The following is a 19517-nucleotide window of genomic DNA, read 5'->3' on the forward strand; positions in this document are numbered from 1 at the left end:
CAAATAAGGAAGCATATTTGTCTCCGTCCACAGTTGTAGTAATGAGTTGGCTGCTTGCATCACTGTGCGGTGGTGACGTGTGGCGTCTGGGAGCTGTCCCAGGAATCATGGTGCTGAAGCTGCAGCACCAGTTCAGCAGCCAATGATCACAGGAGAATCCGGGGCTACGGATGCTTTCACCCGGAGCAGGACAGTCCGACCATCGCGTTGGATTTAAACGGACGGATTTAAACCCTCCTGCTTGCTTGGAAATTCGATAATTAGGGATGTAAACCTCACTGAGACTTGCCAGCGACCTGCATTCTGGCTGAAAATCTATGGGGGGGGAAAAAAAAACGAGACTGTGAGTCGTGTAGAAATCGGTGTAGCTCGCCAGGTAAGACAGATTTTTTCGCTTCCCTAACATGGCACGCCATCGATCGACTTAACGTGGTGTGAAAAGCTTACAGGACGTCGACAGCTCCACCGGTTTTAAAGCGTGGCTTTCGTTGTTGTGGCTGGATTTTATTTTTAATTTCTAATTTTAAGATTGAGCGCTGACATTTTGTTCTCTATCTCAGTTCTTTGAACCAAAGGCAGATTTAAATCTTGGTCTCTGCACACGTCGCGAATCCGGAGGGAGAAGCCCGTCGAGATAGTTTATGTTGTAGAGAACAGGCAGACTATTAAGGCCATGAAATGATAGTGGACACTGAGTGAGCGGGCCATAACCTTATTACTTGAATGCATATTCCTATCAGTCTCATATTTGACTTTCCTCTAATAGCCGTTTCATTCATTGAACTTAGGCTAATGGCTTCAGACACTTGTTTGCATAGGAGGGATTTTTTTGCATTTTATATCCACACCCTCGTGGGAAGACAATAAAAAGCACCCAACCTAAATAAAGTGGATTTAAAAAGAAAAGAAAAAATCTTAAAAGGCTGCTTTGAAACCAAACAAGCGCTGGAAGACGCACCTCAGCCCCCACTATCCCATCCCACCACATATGAAGAAGTGTTTGCTTATGACGGGGACGCATAGAGTACATACTGTTTTCTTCCAGCACCTTTGGATGGTACTGTGAGTTTCTGGCCGGAGACAGCCTGATGCTGCGCAGACAGGGCATGCTGAAGAGCCGCTGTTGCGTCCTGCTTGGTGACCTGAGGGTGCTCCTGCTCGGGCCACCGGCGCCGCCGACAACGCTTCCTCCGCTGACCCCCATGAGCGGCCAGGCTTCGGAAAGCCATGAAACAAGCGTCACCGTCCCCGAGAACAACAACACGTTAACGCGGAGCCACCAGCACCCCGGGGACCGAACTGCCCAGCCTGCTGCGGGAGCCACCGAGCCACCGGGTGCAGAGCGGCCGGTGGCGGGCTGGGTCGATGCTGCAGAGCTGTCGGCGGCCCTGCGCGGCTGCAGCAGCTCCTCCGATGACTGCTCAAAGGGCAAACTGGAGGAGAGGTTCTCTCTCACAAGCTACACGGAAAGTGGCTTCAGGACGCCTGTGTGCAGGATCTGCTTCCAGGGACCAGAGCATGTAAGTGAAGGAAAAATGTCCACCTGCATGTTTAAATTAGATTAATGCCATGCAATGTCAGCCTCATCCATCAATTAATAATAACTCACCCACACCTGCTCTCCTGGGGTTTGTAACACAATGCAATCTGGTGCTGCTGCTCTCGGAGGAGCATAGGTTAACTGTAGCAACAAGTCCTTCCGCCGAGTGGCCGGATCAGGTGTTGGAAATGTTGCACATTTTGCAGACTTTTCATTAGATGAGGGTGCACTGCTCAGGTTTTATTTATACAGTGAAGAAGAAAAACACTAGTAGTGTCTTGTTAGGGCAGCCAGCAGTGTTGGTGGTCTACAACTCAGCATGAGTCGCATTACAGTAACTCATCAGTTGCAGTTTGGCTGGTGCAGCACAATTGAGCCTTGTTCTAGCTACAAGATTTTCCTGAAAGGTGTTCTTTGGTCTGTTTTTATTGCCAACTTTGTGGTAAAGAGTATAAAAGAGACCTCGCATGATTATGCCAATATTTAAGGTTTAATGCTATTAACTATAATTACATGACACTTAGGTGCTTTTTTGTGTGGAAAATCGAGAATAGTGTAATCTTACTTTCAAAATTATTTAAGGAACGACCCCAATACTGGCAGCTGCAGGGCTAGAGAGCTCTCTGAGCATAGGGCCCCACTGCATCTTGCACTCATCCCATTGCATGGCTTGAAAAGACAGCTAAAGCTAGCAGTGGGAGGATAATGAAAGACCTTGTCCCAGTGGCTGACAAGTGTGGAGGATATGCAGGGATGCCGTAACAACTCATTATAGCCAAACACTGAATTCACATCGAGGCATTATATGCATGGAAAATAAAAAAATAAATAAAAAATACCTCTCAGTCTGCCTCTCACGCACACCACCTGGAAACGGCAACATAATAATAACGTGCACAAAGCAGATGGAAGAGAGCCTTCAAGTTAATCACACCGCTTGCCTCCGCCTTTGGGGCCATATTGATGATAATGTCACAGTACATCAATCAGAAGAGGAAAATGTGAAAAGATGGCCACGAAGAAATAACATTAAATTATATCAGAGAGGCAGACACTTAGCAATTTGCAGGCACATTAGTTACACTGTTTGACAGAGCTTTTGAGAGCACGTTGACAAATATGTCACACCTCGCCTGTTGGTAGTGGAGGTAGAGAGGTTATAAAAAAAAAATCAAGAAGCAAGATAACCGAGGTGTAGAACATCATTTTTTTATCCGACAGTCTGCACTCACAGTTGCTTTTCCTTTAAGCGGAAGATTTACTGCATCATTTCATGGTCATTGCACAGTGTATAGCCTATGATCTTTCTGTATTTCATCAACTAATTACTCCAAGAGCAATTTTGTGCATCATTCCACCTCTGAGCTCAGACTTTGTAATTATTACTGACATGGGGTCTAGTTATGAGATTGGAAGACAAGGCTTCATCCTTGGTTTTTTTTTTTTTTTTTCTCCCCAAACTCCATGGATAGTCAGCACATGCTGCACTGCATACAAAACACTGCCTTGAAAATTTGCAGTATTTCCCATGGCCTCCCCCAACACATCTCATTAATGCTTCCTTGAGACATTGCAGCAAGTCAATAGCACTTGATTTCATGCTGTCTTATCATTATGCAAGTTTTTATCTTTTGCCAGCTTTCCTCTTCTTGTTGTCTGAGTTGTTGGCTTGGGTGAAGTCCAGATATGGATCTGCTGAGGTGTAAATGGGTACAAGGAGAATGAGGCTCCATTTAAAAAAAGAGGGATGAGTGGACTTTCTGTGTATCGCTCTGTGATACAGGCAGTGGGGACATTAGTTATCCTCTATTCTTCCTTAGCCTTCAGGATGTCACATAGACCAAAGCAGCCAATATCTGATCTGACAACCCACCTCCAAAACACTTCCATCCCCAAGGCTGAGATAGGCAAGACAGAGTAAAGAAGGGAGTGAAAGACATCGCTTTCCTCAAGCATCCCACTAGAAAAGAGTCTTGAGTGCCTAGGAGAGGCAGCCATTGAAAAATGATTGCACTGTGATTTAATATGACACCAAACAATGTAATAAGTCCATGTAATCGGATACCTGTCAGAGTTATAAGTGCCGTTTTCCTTGAGGTGAGATTCACAACCAGAAGTACTTCTGGTTTTAAGGATTTCACATTTTCCTTTTAAATTCAGGGAGTTCTATAGGGAATTTCCAAAAATGTGGATTTTAAGAGGTACTGGTGATTGTAATGGTAACTTTTAAGGTATGCCATGAGACAATGCCTTTTAAAAAAAATCTCTCTGATATTACCTCCTCTCTGCAGTAACAAGAAACACTGAACACATAGTCTCGATAGCACAATTTACAGACTGGACTGTTTTGTAGAGTTGTTTTTCCTCTCTTGAATTTTATGGCCAGTTTGGTAAGGAAGAACCAAAGAATAACTCTTTCAGCTGACATATAAATTTATATATCAGCCTATTTTATCAGAATTGACTGGAAAATATAATCCACTCTGTAAGACACATACTGCGAACAATATAATGAAAAACGAAGCCAATATCAGATGAAACTGCATGAATTCATGTCTTTCACCTCTGCACCTCGGGTTATTCATCTTTTTCTTCTTCTTTTTTTCTAAACAGCTAACTTGAGACATACATACTGTATTTCAGCCCACTATTGCTTCCTTTTAGCTAAAGGTCACTGAGAAGCTTTACAGAGCGCTCTCGGTAGCTTGCTTTATTCAGGCTCCTGCTTTCAGACTTAATCTCGACCTCGTCACTCAAAGAATGTGCAGTTTTCAGGTCATAGATTTTCCCACGATACATTCGTGTTATGCACATACTTCAAAAAAGAAGTTTATTGTTTTTTTTAAGTAATGCAAAGGAAAAATTGTGGAATATTTTCCACGTACGAAGGTTACCGAAGTGCTCTTTGAGGCAATCCTCCTACTGTTGTCTTCACGTCAGTTGGATGTTGAAACTGTGCGGGTGCCTGTTGCTTGGGTAGAAATATGTGTTTGCTTTTTCTCCTGAGCACAGATAATGCACTTGCAGAGTGTGTTGTGTCTGAGGCACAACAAGAAGCCTCCAGGGGTCACGTCAGCATCATTCTTTCTGTATGACCCCACAGTGCTGAAGTTTGCTCTGTTCCATCATATGTTGCTTGCCCGTTCGTTGGAAATGGGATATAAACAAGTTGCCAAAATGTTAGATTTTATTTATTCATTTATTTTTTTGGCATTGCTAAAGTCTGTTTTCAGAGGCTGTAAATTCATGAACATAAATTAGAAACCCTAGTTTCTCTTTTTATTCAATTACCTTTTAAAGAGTCATTAACCGCCACTGTAGGCCCGATGGTTCCCATAAAATCAGCACTCAGTGGAACATCCCTCTGCATATATTTTACGATCAGTCATCATAACTAAATAAACTTAAATATTATTGGCCTTCTGCCTCATTTTTCACTTATTGCTCTTATTTTCCTTGTAATTGGTTTAATATGGTTACGTTTATAGATGAAAATTTTTCCCGGCAGTTTTGCAGGTTCTTAAAGAAGAAAAGCCCGCGGACTGATTGTTATTGGGCATCATTGTACAAATCCTCCTTCATTCTGCTTCTGTGCGAGCCAGATTATCATAGCACAGCTTTTCCTTGCTCAGAGTTAATGGAGTTCACTTGCATTGATTCGAGACCCTTAAGAAAATGTGAATAGCCACCTCTAATTTATTTTTATGCCATTATATACATTGCGAGGGAATCCAATTTTCTAAGGAGAAAATGACTTGTAGGGAGGTGTTTTGGGAAAATGCAGCACAGAGATGTGAAATAACACAGCCATATCTTTTTAATATGTTGCTCCATTGTGTTGGGCTTCTTTTCACTGATTATTGCTGTTTGATCAACAAAAGGACATTTAGTTATCACTTTCTCCATGCGTGGGCTTTGGTGCCACGTTTGTTATCGGTCTCTCTTGCGCTCCCTCCAGCCTCGGTTGTATTGGAGTGATCTAGGTTTTGGCTCTTGGCTGCCATCAGGCCAGTCACAGTGAGTGGCCCGAGTCCCTCTGGACACGACAGAAGTGTTCTGGTCCTCCTGCCAATACACTCCCACCCTGGCCATCTGTAGATGGGCCTTTTCTCCCCTAACTCCCTGCTTTTTCCTCTCTTCTCTTCAACCAGGGTGCTGCTCCGTCTGTCAGAGGTGTCAGCTAAATAACAACGTGGAGAAATCATTTGGAAACTTGCTGCATTTTTTACTCTGTTCACTGCTTCGTACAATTTTTGCACTCAGGGTAGACATGGAGAGAAAATACTGAATTAAAAATACCTTAGAAATGCAGTGGCTCAGTTCAGAGAGTAAGGAAGGGGAGGGGTGTTGGGGATTTCTTTCAGCAGACAGCCGGCTAATTTCTTTTTGTTCATTCACTACAGGCTCTTTGTTCATTCTCATTAAGATTAAAATATCTGTACAAGAAGGTCTTGCTATGAATTTTATAGAGCCAAGTTTCTTAAGTGCAGGTCAGAACCTTAAAAAGGTGGCATGCCTACATCTTATGGGTCATCATCAATATCCAATATGACAAGATTAGTAATATATTTTAATGAGCTCAGAGCCTGGGGTGAGAGATTAGAAAACTCATCTGTTCCTCAGGCTAAATACGGCTTAAGAGGAATGTCTAGTGAAGAATATAGCTGAGCACATCTTGGTACAAAATGGGAAAAAAAAACCCTGAGAGGTGTCAAATTTAGTGAACTTCATGGTTTCGCTGCATTTTAAGTATTTACGAGCCTTCTATATGACAGAGAGAGGGGAAGAAAAAAAAAAGTAAATTCTTTGGTTTTCTGAAATCTTGTCACATCCAGCTGGATTGAAAACATGATGGAAACGGCTAAAAATAAGGCAGCTTGATCTCTGCTCCCTCACCTGACACCAGTGATGTTTTCATGTGGTTCACACGTCTGACCACCGAGCAGCCGTTCAGGGAGCGAAGGCAGACCTTTACTTCAGCTGCTTTAAGGTGGTAAAGTGAAGGTCATTTTTAAAAAAGGATATAAGAGCCACCTCTTTAAGATATAGTTCAGTGCCACCTAGAGTTTAATAAACCCGCAACACAAACATTTATTCGGCTGTCCGGTCACATTAATCATACAGTATGTGGCTGTCATCGTGCTGACAGAAGGGATTTGAAATGCCCTTTAACAACCTCAGTGACTAACAGTGCCTTCAAAAATGTCACTTTATGATGGACAGGATGTCAAGAAACCATCCTCTGATAACTAGACCAGATACTGGATCTAGCTCTGAACTGTTATGTGAATTGTAGAGAAATGTAGGTCGACCAGAACGAGTATTTTGAGCTTCTTTTGCATTTCTGTAAGTATAAAATAGTTAATGTCTATAGCAGCTCTACTGATGTCAAGAGCTGTGGTTTGTCTGCTCCCTTTGTGCTGTATGCTGCAGCTTTGTTAGGGTTTGCTCTTTCACAGGTGCTTCGGTGACTAATCCTCCACTTTCAGCGGTACTAGTAATCAAGCATTTTGCCTGTCAACTAGGTGTAAGGCAAAGCTTTCATTTCACACCTGATCTGTTGTTCTGCTGTAACAGGCATGCAAAGTGCTCTGCGTGTGTGTGTGCCTAGCAGTGCACAAAGAGCGCTCAGAAAATCAATAAGCCAACACAAAGAAGTGCAAGAAATATAAACACAGTGTAACGCACTTATTATTGTATGTAAAGGGGTTACGTCAAGAGGTAAATAAGATGGAGAGAAAGGGTCCGTCAGCTGGTATTTTTTCTGAATCATAAATCACTTCTTAGAGTGTACTCAACGAAGGTAGTATAATAATAATAATAATGGATACTTTATTGATCCCCATGGGGAAATTACTTGTTTTTCTCTGCATTTGACCCATTCACTCAGTGAAGCAGTGGGCAGCCCACTAAGCAGGCGCCCGGGGAGCAGTGTGTAGGGACGGTACCTTGCTCAGGGGTACCTCAGGGTAGCCGTTAAGTGGATTCGAACCGCCGACCTTCCGATCATGGGGCGACCACTTTACCTACTGAGCTATCCCTGCCCATAAGGCCATAAAATGGTCATCTAAACAATGTTAACCAGCCCATTAAATCAAGTTATATTCAAACCAGAGCAGAACATTTATGCATTTACTTTGGCTGAATTATGAGAAGCTCTTGTCATGGTTAGCAGGGACTAACTTATTCTGCCTGTTTCCTGCAGGGGGAGCTCCTGAGCCCATGCCGGTGCAGCGGGTCAGTGCGCTGCACTCACCAGCCCTGCCTCATCAAATGGATCAGTGAGAGAGGCTCCTGGGCCTGTGAACTCTGCTACTACAAATATCAGGTCATTGCCATCAGCACCAAGAACCCCCTACAGGTGAGCTGTGGGTGTTAAGTTCACCAATTCAGAAATATCACTGTGTATTTACAGCTCGGAAATTATGACCAAGTTGTTTGTTTTTTGGTGATAATGGCAGTCTAACTGAACACTGCAAAATCTCAAATCATAGAACCTTTGTTATGTAATTAGGAGCATGACACCACTTATATGGAGTTACTTGTTTTCATGTCATATTTTGTTTGTTTTGTTTTGTTTTTTATTAAGAAAACACGCATTAACCGCAGCTCCAGCTGGTCTCTGATGACCAGCCAGTATATTTCTAGTACCAGTCCCAAGGCTAGATAAAGGGTTGGGGAGGGTTGCATCAGGAAGGGCATCTTTGCCAAATCAGACATGCAGCTCTTCAATAAGATTGGTCGAGATCCAGGTTAACGACCGCCACCGGTGCTGTTGAACAGCAGGGTGCGGGTGGAAACTGTGCCATTGTTGCAGGAGGTTGGGGAGGGAGAAATGAGGAAGGAAGGCAGTCATGTTCAGAGGATGTTTGGGGTGGACAAAGGATGTTAAATATGGAGCTGCCAAGCAGGAGGAAAAGAGGGAGGACATGCAGGGGGGACTGGTGTGACAGAAGAAGATGCTAGGGATAGGGTGTGATAGAGACAGATGATCCGCTGTGGCTACCTCTAAAGAGAGCAACCCAAAGAAGGAGAATCTAAACTGAGAAATTCAGGGTGGAAAAAAATGAAAGCATCTGAATTAAACAGGCCTTTCCCCTCTGATGTTTAGAACAGAAGGATTGCAGAAGCAGTTTCTTTTTCTGTGATTTGATGGGGTTATGAGAGGCCACAGATTTCTGTTTTCGAGGGTGAGAGCGATGTGTGACTTCGTCTTTTTGTTGAGTTCAGCCTGATTAACTTATAATCTGAATGTTTACATTAATTGGTTTATGATTAGCTTCTCAATTTTCTCCTAAGCTCTACCGCTAATCCTTCTACTTCTTCTGCTTCTTGCAGTGGCAGGCTATCTCTCTGACAGTGATAGAGAAGGTGCAGATAGCAGCAGCTATCTTGGGCTCCCTCTTCCTGATGGCCAGCATCTCTTGGCTGGTGTGGTCATCTTTTAGCCCGTCAGCCCGCTGGCAGCGTCAAGATCTGCTTTTCCAGATCTGCTACGGCATGTATGGCTTCATGGATGTCGTCTGCATCGGTGAGGCGCTAAGCAGTTGCGATTTATCACTTTTCAAACTGAATGTAATATTTCTACGTCTTCTTTGAATGGGTTTGAGCATTTTACTACTGAAAATTATATTGAGTGTTTTTCACTCTGGTCACATTAATTCATGAGCATTCAACAGGCAAAAGTAAATGTCAAAAGTGCTCAGGAGAGTGGGTAATTATACATAACAGCTGCCTACAAATAACTGTAAATTCCACGGGCAGTTTCAGTGCAATTAATCCATACCACAAAGTCAGCTGCTTCATATCAATATTTGATTGCATTGTTTGGTCAATCTCTACGATTATTTGTTGTTGTCTTTATCGCTGTTTCTATATTCACAAGGCTGAGATGCTGCACCAAAGCTCACATCATAAATTAAACATGAACGCTGAATGTTCAAAATTCAGCTAAAGTGGCTTTCACTGCATACATTAAAATGCATTTCAGTCTATAATAAAAAGCTACGGAGCCAAATTCAGCCAAACGTTAAAGACCATTATGTGCTGTCATAACACAAGAGGGATTTTGTTCTTCTTTTATATATATATATATATATATATATATATATATATATATATATATATATATATATATATATATATATATATATATATATATATATATATATATAAGATAGGTGCACCAAAGGATTTCTAACAGTTCCCTGCATTGGTGCGTGGGCGTCCAGATTGAAATGTATAGCATTTAAGCCTGCTGTCCTCCTGTGGCGCTCAGAGGCCCACATGTTTTGGACAACTGTGTGATGGCATCTCGCATTAAGGAGACTCTAAGTGCCACTGCAGTAGACAGCAGGGTGTAAGAAAGAGGTGATTGATTGTCTCCGGTTTGGTGCTGTGAAGGATTGACTGTGGAGTCATTAACGGTGCACTTTACAGAGATTAACTTGTCACCTGGTGGATGTTAAAGAGCAAAGACCTGACTTTCACTTATCCACAAAGTTAGAGAGGGAGAGGAGCAGAGTTGAGGAAAGCTGGCAGGATTTTATAAGTAAACTCCAGCTGCTGCAACTGTAGTCATTGGCTTGTTAAACAGCAATATTACATTACTGCTGTAATAAAGTAGTTGGCGAGCAACTAGCAGGCTCCTTGAAGATCAATATGTAGTGGTAACACTTAATAATCTCCTACTTTCTCCTTTTTATAAGCAGCATTTAAGCAAGTAATGCCATTAAAATGCATTTAATGCCGTTACAAGGAGATTTAAAAGCATTCAAGTGTTTGAGTGCACAGTATTTTTAATTATTACAATACCTCCTATTTAGATATATTTTATTTAAAATATGTATTATTTTGTTACTAGAATTAGTTATATAAAATCATCATGTTTAAGTTGTTAACAAATACCTTGAACACTAAAAAAGGACTTTGCATGTAATGTTCCATGATGCAAACTATATTGTAGTGTTAAAAAACATGGTTATAAGTGCTAAATGTGGACTGATCCATACATGATGAATTTCCCTTTACATGCCTTTAAAATGGAAAACATGCAGTAAAATATTGGGGTCCAAACAACTTTGCTACAGATGGATTTCAATTTTCCAGATGCTGAGTTCAGTGAACATGAATCAATAAGCAATTTTGAATCTGAGATAAGCTGCTATCGAACGAGGCTGCAGAACGGATGCATTATTTTTTTTTAACCTAAATCCAAATCCAGTCCCTGCTTTTTCTAAGAAATAAAGATTTGATGTCTGGTTTGTGGCGCAGTACTTTAAAGATGAGTTGTTTTGTTCTGTTACTGCCAAAGCTAATACTTTCTTCACGCTTTACCACAGTGTGTCTACCAGTGTTCTGGGATGTAGTGTATCTCAAGACTGCAGCCCGACTGTGACATTGTCTAACTGGTGCTCTGATCTCCACAGCACTAATTGTCCACGAGGGACCTTCTGTGTTTCGCATCTTCCACCGCTGGCAGGCCGTGAACCAGCAGTGGAAGGTTCTGAACTATGATAAATCGATGGACAGCGACGACCTGAAGGACACTACTGTAGACAGGACTCTATCTCAGCCCACCCAGGGCTACCAGACTGGGATAGGAGTATCCACCTCCACCTCCTCGCTGATGGTGGTGGCCTCCACTGCCGCCGGCTCCACCTCCACGACCGTGGTGACGGCCGCCGGAGGAGTGGGAACACACGTGGACCCCAACAGCGGCAGCGCAGTGCCAGACCAACACTGTCCATACAACATCCTCCACCTGCTCAGCCACCTGAGGCAGCCGGAGGCCCGCAGCCAACCCAGCAATAGCACAAGAGAGCTGGTCATGAGGGTTACTACAGTCTGAAGAGTCAGTTGAGGCCTTATCTCACACGAAGGGGAGAGATTTTTGAACCAGCTGACAGCTGAAGAAAAGATCCTGTCTTAACTGCACTGGATTAATATCAACACAATCTTGTTTGTTTGAAAATGCATCTCTGATGTCCTTACATTGATTGAATAAAAGTCAAAGTTGTTTGATTTGCAGAATCGGTTGGAAAATGGTTATTTTGACAGATACGTTCAAAAATATGTGCTTGAATTGTTAATCTGTAGGGAAACCACGTACTGTGGTTTTTATACTTTTTTCTTAACAGCAGCTATAATTTCTTATTGGCAACCTGTCAAGCATCTCCAAAACAGCAGCAACCAAACGAAAAAGAAAGTTAACGGGTAGTGTGTTCACAGTGGGTGGGTTTTTGAGTATGCTGTACACTCTGCAATCATCTTCCACATGTAGGTCTGTATTGCTCATGAGTCAAAATAGGACACCAACCTACCTTGTGATGAGGTGGTTGCCCAGTGAATGCCATTCACATTCAGTGACCTATTGCAACCAGTTGTGGAAACCAGAGGTTAAGCGTGCAACACCCTCAAACTCTGTGCACAGTTGTCCACCAGGCTAAATGTGGGTGATTGCACAGGTTTCCTGGTGGACACTTGTGGCAACTTGTCTCCAAACAATTGCAGTTCAGCTCGGACCAACTGCATTTGCAATTATCTGACTATTTGTAGAGGAATTTCTTAGTTTCAGATCTGTGAGATTCTAGCAGGGCTCTGAATATAAGTAGTTAATGTGATTTTCTTTGTAGACAACAACAGATTTGTAATTTTACTTTTTTGTTGTTTTGAGTGTGATTTTTTCCTTTACTAGATAGTACAGTGAAGCAAGGAGCGAGAGTAGAGGAAGACGTGCAGCAAAGGACCTCAGGATAGCCTTGCAGGACATGGTCACTTGCTCGATCTGTAAATTAAACCAACACCACATTTTATGATTTTCACTGATTTGTCACAGTTAGTTGCTGTATTATCACAAAGAGTATGCATGTAATTACCAACCTTTGCACACTGACTCTGTCTTCTTGCCATTTCATCACTTTTATTTCACTGTCTGGTTGCTCCAAAGATGCAACTGTCTGTGAGCAGCCACAGACCTGGTCCTCATCTTTGAAGCAAGCTTTTCAAAGGCTCCTACACTGGTTTCCCTACTGTGACTGCAGATTGAATTTAGATTTTATTTAACCAAAGAAAATATTTTGAATGTTTAGATCTGCATCCAAATCTTAAAGTACTCAAATTCAGATATGGAGTAGTTCAAAAGGAATCGGTACATCACTCCATGGTGTCCTTTTCTTCCATACATCACACTAAGATCACATTTAACCAATTTAGAAAAGCAAAAGTTTTGATCTATAGTCTGTTTAGGAACAACACATAGACTGAGACTTCATAACATGCCGCGCAGCAGCTTAGTCAGTGTTTTAAGAATATCATATGTATTCTGCGTGATCTGCAACAGTCATAAAAGTGAGGGAATCACATTTCTAAATCTCATATGCAGGTCTAACCTACTTATGTCATAAACCGTCATGTTTGTAACACTACAGAGAGATGCTAGTGTTGAATTTAGACTTCTTCGTCCATGTTGTGTGATCAGAGAGAATATTACAGTAATATTACAGTAGGTGTGATGTGCACATCGCTATGTGGCCTGATGTAAATCACAGGCAAGATGTAGTGCAGTAAACAAGTTGCCTAAAACCATTTGTAAACATTTTTTCAGGGTTTTCCCCCCCACTACATCAAAGAAGGCTTGATGGATTTTGGGGCTTTTTTTTTTAAGAAAACAAAAACAGCTTTTTTTCTTAGTAATGTCTTTGATGGGCATTTCGTCTGTCACTTTCAATGTGATTTTTGTTGATTGCAGGAAGGCTATTTTTTGCAGCATAGTTTGCCAGGATGCATAAAATGGGGGCATGTGGCTGAACAATAGAAGAAATCTCTTTTAAAGGAAGTCACCAGCTAGTTTGTTTAATTGCTTCAGCCAGTGTCTGTATTCACAGAAACGCGTTTCTGCTACAAAGCAGTGGTGTCACTTACAGTCCATTAGGCCCACATTCAGGCTCACATTCGGCTCACAAAGCCGGTAATTTCCTCCGTCTCCTGGCTCTCGGATTCTGATGTGCTCTTTGATATTTCTTTCCAGGTCTTGTTTCATGTCCATGAAAGATCAGTTTTTATCTCAGGGGGCAATGCTAAATCATGTTGTAGGAGGGGAGAAACACTGTTAAAAACATCTTCATAGCAGGGGGTGATGGAGGTTGGGAAGGGAACATTCCCCCCCCCCCCACAAGGAAAGACACAAGACCACGAGATACTACACAGTGAAGACGCTGTGCTTTATTGCACAATTTCTGATTTGGATGAAAACAACAATTTTTTAAAAATGGATGCTAATTTTATCCATTAGAAGCAAAACCCGAAAGCAGATCATAGTGTGAAGCATTTCTCAGGAGCTCTGCCTCTGGTGCCTTTCAGCATTTTCCAACATGATTTACATTAAATCACGCCATTAGCTTTAAAGTGCATCAAATCGAAAAGATATTTAAATGATGCTGGTGCTTAATGTCAAGCACTCTGTTCTTGCAAGTCTTTGCAGGGAATCAGTGCCATAATTTAAACCTGCCATATCAATATATATCCCTGTTTGCTTTGATATTTGCATCTTCACAAACTCAACTTTCTGCTTCCTCTTTAGCCTTTCGTATTTTTATCAATTAACCTCTACTGTGCTGGATCTGCTGTTTCACCATCCCCTCCTCGTAATTAAATACAGGAGTACAGTATATGCAGAGAATCAGGTAGCGTCGTGATTTTCTGCTGAATTATTTAAGCCGTGAAGCGCTGATATCAATGGGTGGGAGCGGCTGTATAGAAACCACTTGCAAGGAGCTGGGAGGTTGCACAGAGTTCACCGTGATTCTGCTCGTCTCCGTTCTCTTCACACCTTGTCTCTTTGAATTCACAGATGCGCAGACCTAGCTTTGATATGACACAAGGGGAAAAAAACAACCAGATGCATAGGATTTTAAAAAAATATTCTTTAGATATAAAATGGTGCTGCATATTTAAATTCATTTCATATATTTGCTTCGGGGTCATCTCACTTACTTTTAATGGATTGTTTTCAGTATAAATATCTCTGCTCTTAAGTGCATCTCCTTAAACATGCAAAACACTTGCGAGGTTGCTTCAAGCCCCTTTTCCATTATGGTTCTCGGGTTTCAATAGTCCCTGTATACCCTGCACACTGCTTTCCCAGTACACATAATTGCATTTTGCTATTTGTATGCTACAAATGAGTCCAAACTGAAACTAAGGCTGAACTGCTGAAATCGTGAAAAACTCAATTATGCTGCATCTATCAGATTTTCAATCCAATTTGAAAGCCCCCAGTACTTGTGCTATTTGAGGAGACTTGAAGGTGCGAAATATCAGCAGGGCTGCCGTTCTTCTGGTTGGTGATGATGTTCATTTCCAGAACACTGACCCAGAACTATTTTTGCAGACTGTAGGTGTTTAAAAACATATTCTGGTGCACTTGCAAAGGTTCGGCGTCCTATGAACCTTTTGAAACTGAATAAATTGCATACAGCTAATGTGCTATTCATGCGAGTTGTCTGAAGTCTGAATCACTCGGGAAGAAAGCCCTGCATTCACTGCAACTTCTTCTGATCCTGAAAATGAAAAGAAGCATTTTGAATAGCTGGGTTTTTCTTTTTGTCAGGTGAGATGAAATGATGGGTATTATTGGGAAGCCCTAGAAGCAGCAGCGGTCAGCAACAAATTGCAGGAGAGCAGCTTTCACAGTTCTAGACACATTCTTCTTGTTTTTCAATGCAATGATACGCTTTACACCTGTCCTCCGTCGGCTTATTCGTGTTCAGATTTAGAGGCTGGTGGAGGCTGATAAGGCATTTGCTGAGAGATTTTCAGAAAAAAAAACTCAGACATATAGTCAATTTATAGTTATAGTTCAGAGCACACTTGCACACAAAGGAAGAAACTCCAAACAGGAAACCAAGAGCTGAGAGTCACACCGAGGATAGTTACTGTGAAATGTCAGAAATACTACTCCAGGGCCATGCACTTTAACTATGTTAAAAAACACACACACATAAAAAGATTATTGCTTTATCTTCAATCTTCCATTATGTTTAAATAGACTTTTACAAGAGTGGAACCAATTGAAAAGATGAAAGCCGTTCTGTACTTTACTTGTCAGAAATCATCATCTTGCAATAGGAAAGATTAGCAGTGACATGCGTTCCCCTCTCGGCGGCTAATGGGCAGACTGCTTCTGACGACTTGTAGAGCCTTTTACTGAACATCCAGTGTGATGTTTTTACCAAAGTGGCAAAATATGATTTATGGGCAGAGATTTGAACCTTCAGCATTGACGTGTGTGACGCAATCAGCGCTGTCGGCTGTAACACGTGTTGTGATCACGCTACACAGTTTCTGAACTCACTAGTGCTGATGACTCAGGATGTAATCCCTTCCACAGAACAACTGCTTTCTCCTTATAGAATCTCACTAGACTTTAAGAGTTAAATGACATATCCATAGCTTTAATATAGTAGACTTTGCAGTCTCTGAATGGCATTGCTGGGATTTTTAAAATATTAAAGGCATAATTTATTCAAGCTCAACACTTAACCACGGGAAGTTTGATAACTTGAAGCTTAAATGAAGTTAAAAAGCACATATACAGCACACATAATATCCACACCAAAAACCACTGTTGTCTTTTAAGTTAAAAGAAAAGTCATTTTAATCATGTCCTTCAATTAAAGTGTTTCCGAGGTTTTAACTTTCTGAAAATGATTTGATGGTCAAGGAGGACATTTAAAAGAAGTCTTTGGAAATGCAGCTAACAGGGAGAGGTACACAGGTAAGATGGAAATTTACACTCACCAGACATTAGGTGCACCTTGCTGGTACTGGGATGAAGCCCTTTCGTTTTCATAACTGTCTTAATTCTTTGTGGCATACAGCCACATAGCCTATATTGACAGATTTGTCTGGTGCTCTTGGTCAGCAACAATACTCTGGTAGGCTGTGCTAAGGAGTCCAAAGTGTGCCAAGAAAACATCTCCTACACCATTACACCACCTGTCTAAACAGCTGATACAAGGCAGGATGGATTCATGCTTTTATGTTGTTTTATGACAAATTCTGACCGTACCAACAGAATGTTGCAGCAGAAATCAAAACTCATCGGACCAGGTAACGTTTTTAAAATCTTCTATGCTTTGGCTCTAAAAAGTGGTTGTTTGATTTACCGTTTCCTTCCTATCAGCTTGAAACAATCTGGCCATTCTCCTCGACCTCTGGCATTAACACGGCATTTTCACTCAGAGAACTGCTGCTCACTGGATATTTTCTCTTTTTTTGAAGCATTCCCTGTAAACCCTGGAGATGGTTGCGTGGAAATATTCCAATAGATCAGCAGTTTCTGAAATACTCAGAGCAGCCAACATCAGCCATGTCATTAAATCACCTTTGTTTGAACTTTGTTTGAACAGGCCGTCTTGCCTATGTCTACATATCTGCATGTATTTTAACTGTAGGATATATACTCTGTCCATGCTGATAAATCCCACAAATGGTGTCATTGTGTTTAGCTTCAAGGATGATCGTGCGCTGTTACATCCTCAGAAAACCATGAAACCATGAAAATACGTGAATATATCTGCATGCCATAGCATTGGTCATATTGCTGATGTTAGCAGGGTGGTGATGGGAAGGCTACAACCGCACCCTCCTAATCTGTGAGTCAACCAGCAGGACCAGGTCTCCAAGGTCACGACCAATGAGATTGTGAGCAATATTTCACATTATTACTTTATTTAGTATTTCAAAATACCACACCAGTGGATGGATCACAAAGCCTGATTATGTCATGAACTGAAAATGCAAAATATCTTTTTTTTTCTGAAAAAAAGTAAAGCCATCCTGACTGGTATTTATTGGTATCAATTAAGTAAACATAAAATTTAGTGAAAAACAGTGCAGTGTTCATAGGTACACAATATGTTTAATTTGGCTGTTTCTTAGTCTGTGTTTAGTCTCTAATGCCTGTTTCCCTTCTCATAATGTTCAGCTGTTCTTCTATAAACATTCATCTAGATGCAGCAGTGGTTTAAAAAAAAAAAATGTTGCCCAGGAGAAAGACTCTCAGATTGCCTGCCTCTCTCTTGCTCACTCAGCATCCCTTTGGAAATGCACCCCCACCCTCATACACACACAGCTGCTTTAAAAACAGCAGCAGCACTTCTGCACGGTGGGTCAATGCTAGTATCCCTGCACTTCTCTAATTGAGTCCCTGATGAGAGATTTCCTGAGCTTGCTGTCTTTGAACGTCGATAGCCGTCCACTGAAGCATCCCCGCTTGTAGTCACAGTGTCAGTCTACAGCGTGCGACCTGATTAAAAGACATTTCCAAAACTAGGACGCATCATGCCTCTAAATGTCTGGTCTCAAAGTGCAGTATTCCCAGTTTTCCCATTTTTAACAGTGCTGCTTGGTGACGGATGAACTGGGAAAGATGAGAGCCTTCTCAGAAAATTTCAGTGAGCCTTTTTCATGCCATGTCAAGATCTTCTTTTAGTTTTGTTCTTACACAAAGGAGTTAGCCTTTTTAGCCACAATAGATATCCAAGACCTTCCAATTTGAGTAGCATCACCCAAGGTCATGTATATGATGAAGGAACCAATTTGGATCGTATAACAATCTGTATAATATCTTATAAAGTGTTCTTATATAAAATATTCTTACATAAAGACATGCATTTAGTAGGGTTAAGTTAACTGGTAATTCTAAACTGCACATAGGTGTGAACTTGAGTGCGAATGGTGTCCTGTCTCTATGTGTTAGCCCTGTGACAGGCTGGTGATCTGTTCAAGGTGTAGCTATGGTAGCTGGGCTCCAGTCCGATGGATAATGTCAGTAACAAGCTCTTTTTCCATATCAGCTCCAGCCTCTCAGTATGGAGTTGTAACTGATTAATCTTAATGGTGGGAGTCCTTGGTCAAGCGCAGTGCGGTTATACACTCCAGGGTCTGTAAGTGTCTCTCATAACATTTTTGCCATAGTACATCTACACTTGCATTTACACACTTAAGTTAAATGAAGCATAGAGTTTCAATCATCAGGACCCACTGAGTGACCTCCTCACAGCAACTACAGAGAAGACATGTTCCTGCCCTTCATTCATTATATTATGAATAAAATCAGGGAAGCATGAAAAGGCAGGCAGGTTATCTGTAATAATCTACCCACAGTGTATGACAGGAGAAATGTCCTTCAAGAGATAATGAACGATTTATGTCTCGTAACAATGAGACCTAAACGCAGCAGAAGCTCCGGTGCCAGATTCAAGACTTACAGTTTGAGCCTTCAGTGAGCATTTTATCAAATATTCAATTTTGGTGGGAGTGAAACAAATACTCTTTAATATATCAAGAAATCTCTGTACGTGTCTGTGTGTGTTACACCCATCTTTAGAAGGGGTCTATTGCTGCAGTGTCAGCTGTTAAGGTCATTGTTATCAGAAGTGGTCTCACGTCTTGGTTTGGGGGTTTAATGCATGTTGTAAAGCATTACATGGCTGTCTGAAAAGATAGTCATGCTAAAAAAGTGCATCCAAAGTTGGGTACATCCAAAATCTTAGCATTGAGCTAATAAGTAGCCCAGTGCAGTTTTGTAGAATACAAGTGCGGGACACTATACCACAAGGTCACTGGACAGTAAGCAGTGCAGGTAAGATTTAAGTGTTTTGAATTGAGTTACTACTAAAACAGCAACATAAATATTTGGTTTAAATATCTAAACCATTTATGCACCGAAGGGTTGGATCGGTGTCACATACCAATTCATTTATCTTTGTGGTCTTCAGCGTCTGATTATTCACTGAGCATTCATCCCTGTATGCTGACTCATCTCCTCCTGTGATGAACGCAACAACAGTCAACAAATTTAATTATGGTGTTGGATGGGTGGACTAGTATGCAGCTGTAAGCACAGACGGAGTGGAGGACTGGAATCAGCACACAGTCTTGAGCTGTACCAGCGTTTAGTGTAATGGAGGAA

At 41.5% G+C, this 19517-nt stretch overlaps 1 protein-coding gene across 4 annotated transcripts in view; it reads left to right on the plus strand.

Annotated features, from left to right (window-relative positions):
* The window catches only part of nme9 (NME/NM23 family member 9), a 40586-nt gene extending 31571 nt beyond the window's left edge, over window positions 1-9015 (plus strand). For all 4 annotated transcript variants that reach the window (XM_076875096.1, XM_076875097.1, XM_076875100.1 and 1 more), the window contains 2 exons: window positions 7746-7901; window positions 8879-9015. In XM_076875096.1, coding sequence (XP_076731211.1) covers window positions 7746-7825 — 80 coding nt within the window. In that variant the 3' untranslated portion in view covers window positions 7826-7901; window positions 8879-9015. The remainder of the gene's footprint in view (window positions 1-7745; window positions 7902-8878) is intronic.
* The last annotated feature ends 10502 nt before the right edge of the window (window positions 9016-19517 follow it).

Source organism: Maylandia zebra, linkage group LG16 (assembly GCF_041146795.1).
Source record: "Maylandia zebra isolate NMK-2024a linkage group LG16, Mzebra_GT3a, whole genome shotgun sequence".
Classification (NCBI taxonomy): Eukaryota; Metazoa; Chordata; class Actinopteri; order Cichliformes; family Cichlidae; genus Maylandia; species Maylandia zebra.